The sequence below is a fragment of the Sprattus sprattus genome, assembly GCF_963457725.1.
Source record: "Sprattus sprattus genome assembly, chromosome: 21".
NCBI classification, from domain to species: domain Eukaryota; kingdom Metazoa; phylum Chordata; class Actinopteri; order Clupeiformes; family Clupeidae; genus Sprattus; species Sprattus sprattus.
In genome coordinates this window covers 10,530,362-10,536,948 of record NC_137919.1, presented here as the reverse complement: position 1 = coordinate 10,536,948, position 6,587 = coordinate 10,530,362, and the positions used below count along the sequence as shown (strand labels likewise).

The window sequence follows — 6,587 nt, the reverse complement described above, 5'->3', positions numbered from 1 at the left end:
TTTGGCGGTTTGTGTTAGCTAAGTCGTCATTAGCCTGTGACCGTTAGGGCTTTGTTATGGTCTCCCATTCTGGTCTTCCATTCTGATTAAATTCCTGTCATTGGAACGGGTCTGGGATGCACATGGGAGGCTAGTTTCCCATCGCTAGGAAAGGATGTAGACAACAGCTAATATAACAGCTAGGGATGTATAGAAATGAACACCAGATTTGACGCGATAATGCTGAAACCTTAAAGCCAACCTAATCCAACACCCGCTCTCCTCCACCTCTCTCTCTTTCTCTCTCCCTCTCTCTTTCTCCTTCTCTCTCTCCCTCTCCCCCCCCCCCCCCCTCTCTCTCTCCAGAGTCTAGTCCTCAGACGTAGTACTCCTTGTCTTTGTTCTTCTTGTTTTTGGTGGTGGTTTTGGCCGTGCCGGGCTGCTTCTCCTTCACCAGCGTGCCGTTGCTCTGCGTGGCCGAGTTGCTGATGTAGTTGCGGCTCTGGTCCACCTGGTAGGAGCCCTCGTCGCGGTTGCGGTACTTGTACATGGCGTAGAGGAGGATGAGGATGCAGAGCGCTGCCGCGGCGACTATGCCCACCACCATGCCGGTGGTGCTGCTGGACTCTCGGATGACTTCCACGGCGCCTGGCGGGCCCCGGTCCGGCGAGGAGGGATCTGTGGTGGGAACACGAGGGAAGTTGGGTGGGTGGGTGACGCCAGGGGGTAGGTGGCGGTGGCGGCCCCCGGCGTGGTCGGGGTCGGGGGACGCGGGGGCGACGGGGGGCAGGAGAACCTGGTCGCGGGTGTTCATTTTGCCTGCGGGGCCGCCGGACTTGAGGCGGGGGCCCAGCTGCTCGGGGTTGGCCGTGGGGGTGGAGGAGAAGGGGGGGCGGTGGTGCGGGGAGTCGGGGGGGTGGTTGCTGTTGTTAGGGGGCAGGGGAGGGGCGCGGGAGAAGTGGCGGTCACGTGGGCTCAACTGCCCCCCACCCTCGGCTGCCGCGGCAGGCGGGGGCGGCAGGACAGTGCGGTCGGTGACGAGGGGCGAGTTTTTGTAATAGTCCTCGTCGTCGGTCTCCGTCATCTCACCGGAGCCGTAGGCCGACACCTCCATAGGGTCGTCGCAGTCCTCCTGGTCCAGGGGGCATGGGGGGCGCGCCCCATTGGGGAGGGTCAGGGACTCTTTGGTGGTCTCGAGCAAGGTGAGGAAGGGGCGGTAGGTGGGGGGAGGGGGGAGGACGGGGTATCGTGTGGCGATCAAGGGGGGGTCGAGGGAGTCCACTGTTATAATGGGCAACACTAGTTCACCTCCTAGGACAAGAAAGAGAAGGTCACAAGGAGAGAAGGTTAGACACACATCGAGTCAGGCGTCCATCAGGATCAAAAACCAAAAGAAAAGTAACAGCTAAAATAAAAAAACAACATCAACAAGCATCATTAGAACATCACTAAGACTGAAAATCAGGTTAGTCATATACTCATGAATAGCTTACGATTAGTTAATGTCTAAATGTCTACAGCTCTAGTTAAGAAGCCTCTATCTCTACTCAATCAGACATCAAGTACACCAACACAACTTTAGATTAGAATCTAAATCTAACATGAAAGTCAATAAGCTTCTCTGTCTCTGGCTATCTGACCTCACTAATCTATCTAGAGTTTAACTGAGCACGTAAGCAGGACATTATAGACATGAGTTGAACAGCTCTACACAATCTAAAGCTACTGCTCTAAGACACTGCCTGTCCTTAATGTCTGGGCCTGTGTGTCTGTCTGTCTATCGCTCTGTCTGTCTGTCTGTCTGACTGTCTGACTGTCTATCTGTCTGACTGTCTATCTGTCTGTCTGAGATCTCTTTGAGATTGGATGGGTTAAATAAGATAGCAAGCCACGGAGTTCAGGTCACTTACATCGACAAATTGGCCGCATGATTTTTGCATGAAAAAAAAAATTACAAAAAGAAAGCTGTGTAAGATTGTTCTCGCAGAGAGAGTGAGAAAACAACTTTCCCCCCAATTTGTAGAAGAATTCAAAAAAGAAAAAGAAAATCATAAGGCATATTGTACTGCGAAGTCATTCTAAATCCTCCAGTAATAACCTATGAAAAGGAAGCCAACTCCATAGCCTATTTAGTTCAGTCTTTATATAATTCCTCAGTAATCACCTATGGGCTTTGGGACACTGGTAGTTAACCTTGGCACCCATAAAGATATAAAAAAACACTATAAACCACATCATCTAATACACAAATATGAGTCAGATTTATCCTTTTCCGAGCTAAAATAAATCACACATTTATTTCCCCAAATGTAAATTTTTCCGTGTTTAGCTACAGAAAACCATTCCCTTGTAGATATAGTGTTAGCGTTAGTGTTAGCATTAGCTTTAGCGTTAGCTCATGTTAAGGAGGTCAGACAGTAATGTCAATGTTTTAGCTAGCACATCTAAAAAAAGGATTCATTTCAACAGGTTGGCAAGTCTGGTTAGCAGCACAATGACATTGTAATGTTACAGATAAAAACATGTTAGAGTTAGAGACATTAACACTTAAATGCATTTATTTTTGGTTGAATTTTTCATTGAGAGTAGGAAGTTCCGTACTCACTTGGCTAGAAGAATAAATCATAAATCTTTCATTTTAGACATTTTGTTGTTGTTATTTCTAAACAAAGGGTTCAGTTCAACAGTGAACAACAGTTCAACAACCCATGAACTATGTCTGCTCACAACCCAGCCTGTGTTACAAGACTGTTTTGATTGTACTAAAAAAACACCATTGCAAGCCATGTACTTGTTGATGAGGTGAAGAAATGCACCTAAGGACTGGGTATTTGAAGTGGGGGAGTGGGGGGACTGAGTGACGTTGGGGGGAGTGACGTTGGGGGTTAACTAGCCACACCTGTGTGTGTGTGTGTGTGGGGGGGGGGGGGGGGGGGATCTGTACGAAACACTGTATCACAAGCTTCCAAATCTCAACACATATTGACATGTAGACACAGAAATAGAAATACAAGCCTGTAAAGATGAAGTGCTATCAGCGCAGAGAAAGGTTAGAGTGCGATTAAACCCCGCCCCTCCCCTTCCAGTGTCCCCTGTCAGCCCAAAAAGCTGCGTTTCCATGGAAACAACCGAGAGATTGCTCGCTGAAGCTCTGTGTGTGAGGGCCTTTTTCAGGAGTGGTGAGGAGAGAGGGAGAGGGAGATGGAGAAGAGAGAGAGAGAGAGAGAGAGTAGAGGGAGAAGAGAGAGAGGTTGACATAGTTAGGTTACAGAGAAGAGGAAAGAAAAAAGAAAAACAGTGACAGAAGGTAGAGATTGTTGAAAAGTTACGTTAGAGAAAGAAAAGAGAGAGAGAGAGAGAGAGAGAGAGAGAGAGAGAGAGAGAGAGAGAGAGAGAGAGAGCAAAGGGAATAGAGCTGAGAGGATGTTTAGAGAGTCAGGATCATTAAAAAGAATGGTCTGATCTTCTCTCAAACGTATTTATTTCTGGTTGTACAATTATTATTATTATTATTATTATTATTATTGTGGCAATAAAATAATAACCGTGCCACCTCCACTGTTCCTGCTCATAACTAACTGACCCAGTCTGCAGGGGGTTGAGGGGGAATCAAAGGGCTGCTCTGACAGCGCACTGGACTCGATCTGGAGTGAGAGAGATGTGTGTGTGTCGGGGGACTTGGCTGTCTGGCTGTCTGGTGCTCCCTGCTGTGACACACACACACACACCCTCTCGCTCTCTCTCTCTCTCTCTCTCTCTCTCTGAGAGCACTGAGGGGTGAGAGAAAGGATCAGGCTTTTAAGTGCCCTCTGGTGCTTCCCTATCAAAGAAGTCAGGGTCATAGGCGGGGGGGGGGGGTTGGGGGGGGGTCTGATGAAACAAATCTCCTGTCCTATCTTCCGATGACTTTTCTCCTCCCATATCTGTTTCTGACTCCTTCATCAATCACAGCTAAGCTAAGAGGGATCTGAAGAGGAAGGAGGTGACATTAGCTGGGAGATAAGAGGGGAGGTTCTCATTGCAGACACGAAGGTCCCTTTGGGGCACAAGACCCCTCCCTGCCTCGAGGCAAAGTCGTGAGAGAAGTCAGACGGGGAATCACACAGATCACACAGTCTCAAGCTTCTGGAGTTGGTGTGTGTGTGTGTGTGTGTGTGTGTGTGTGTGTGTGTGTGTGTGTGTGTGTGTGGCAGAGCCGTGAGAGAAGTCAGAAGGGGAATCACACAGTCTCTGTTCTCTGAACCGTCACCCACAGAGCAATCACCTGCAGTCTCTCCGGGAAGCTTCTGGAGTTGGTGTGTGTGTGTGTGTGTGTGTGTGTGTGTGTGTGTGTGTGTGTGTGGGTGTGGGTGTGTGGGTGTGGAGGTGTGTATTAACCCATCCTGTTGCCTTTTCTTCACAAACAGTTAACTGACTGGTCCATCCATTTCAAAACACACACACACACCACAATGCGATGCATTACACTTGTTTGAATACGTATCCCAAGCAGCCCTGCTCTAAGCAAAAACTAAGAAAAAACAAAGCACAGACTAAATCTGCACACACACACACACACACACACACTCAAACACACACACGCCACTAAGCGAATGTGGTGCACACATCAGGTGTGGCAGCATCACACAATAACACCTGTCCATGAGCTCATCTTCAGGTGCGAATCTACAGTTCTTTTTTCTGTTGATGTGCAAGGGTGCTGCTTGCACTCAGACACACACACACACACACACACACACCCACACACACACACACAAAACACACACACACACATACATACACACACACACCGCTCGCACTCACACTCACACTCACACTGCACACTCACACTCACACTCACACCCACACTCACACCGACACCCACACTGAGACACACACACAGACACACAGACACACAGACACACCACACACAAACACACACACACACACACACAGACACACAGACACACACACACACAGAAACACATACACACAGACACTTACACACACACACACACACACACACAACGACACAACGACACACACCGACACGCACACACACACACACACACACATACACACACACACACAGCCCAAGACTGCTGCGCAGCATTCCTAATTGCACTCATCTACCATAGCCTCTTTATCACCCTCTCTAAATATTTAAAGAAAAGGTTTTCTCTATCGCTCGCTTCAGCTAAACCTGTTGGCGTCTCTCATTAAAGTAAACTTCTCTCTCTCTCTCTCTTTCTGTCTGTCTCTCTCTCTCTCTCTGCCTTTGCCTATCTATCTCTTTATCTCTCTCTCCCCCTCTCTCATACATCCTGCAGATGAATATCCCAGTCTACTTGCCAAGCATAGCAGATCACCGGTGCATAGCGGAGCGTGGCTAAATGGGGCACCGCGGTGCACCCTGAGAGTTTTCACCTGATCTTCGGGAGAGTCAAAGGTCGAAATGCAACACTGGCGGCTTAGAATGCAAACCCCTACCTCTCTTCACACGGTCTGAAAAGTGAGAGGTAAAAATTGTGCCAGTATGGATTGATCTAATTGATATGAGGCTCTCCATCCGAGAACAGAGCTACTAAACATCTTCTAGATTTCTGTGTCCTGCGACGTATCATCCACCAACATCCACCTGAAAAAGCATCATGCCTTCTCATTTGATTGGTCTAATATGACCTCATGTCGTCTTTATATGACTTGTTTAATATGACCTCATGTCGTCTTTATATGACTGGTCTAATATGACCTCATGTCGTCTTTATATGACTGGTCTAATATGACCTCATGTCGTCTTTATATGACTGTTCTAATATGTCCTCATTTCGTCTTTTATGATTGGTCTAATATGACCTCATGTCGTCTTATTTGATTGGTCTAATATGACCTCATGTCGTCTTATATGATTGGTCTAATATGACCTCATGTTGTCTTATATGATTGGTCTAATCTGACCTCATGTCGTCTCATATGATTGGTCTAATCTGACCTCATGTCGTCTTTATATGACTGGTCTTATATGACCTCCTGTCGTCTTATATGATTGGTCTAATATTACCTCATGTCGTCTTATATGATTGGTCTAATATTACCTCATGTCGTCTCATCAGAGGGATCTAACTCTGTCCCTCCCTTTGACATCACACTATATAATGAATTTGTTATGCATAAATGTGTTTGTGTGTGGCCTCAGTGTGTGTCTAAGCCTCCAGTTTCCCTCCCAAGGAGCAAGAGATTTAACTTATTTACGTCACAGTGTCACCTGCTGCGCATCACATCCTGTTTGGGATTCATTAGTGTGAACTCACACAGGTGTTCTTATTTTACACTTTTGTTGTGTGACTGTGTGTCTGTGTGACAGTGTTTGTTTTGTGTGTGTGTCTCTGGGTGTGTATGTGGGTGGCTGTCTGTCTGTCTGTGTGTGTGAGTGTGAGTGTGTGTGTGTCTGTGTGTCTGTGTGTCTGTGTGTGTTACGAACTGGCCTTGTGAGATAGTTATGAGAGACTGGTAAAAAGCACATACCTACATGGTGTATGTCCATAACCCATATCATGTCAAAATAAATAACTATAGCTCTAACCCATATCATATCTAAATAAATAACTATGGCTCTTACCCATATCATA

General features: G+C 47.1%; 1 protein-coding gene across 1 annotated transcript in view; it reads right to left on the bottom strand.

Annotated features, from left to right (window-relative positions):
- Positions 1-355: 355 nt before the first annotated feature.
- nrxn2b (neurexin 2b) overlaps positions 356-6,587 on the bottom strand; it is a gene marked incomplete at its 3' end in the record, with an annotated part of 685,387 nt that continues 679,155 nt past the window's right edge. The window contains exon 21 of the mRNA XM_080859771.1: positions 356-657. Coding sequence (XP_080715897.1) covers positions 356-657 — 302 coding nt within the window. The remainder of the gene's footprint in view (positions 658-6,587) is intronic.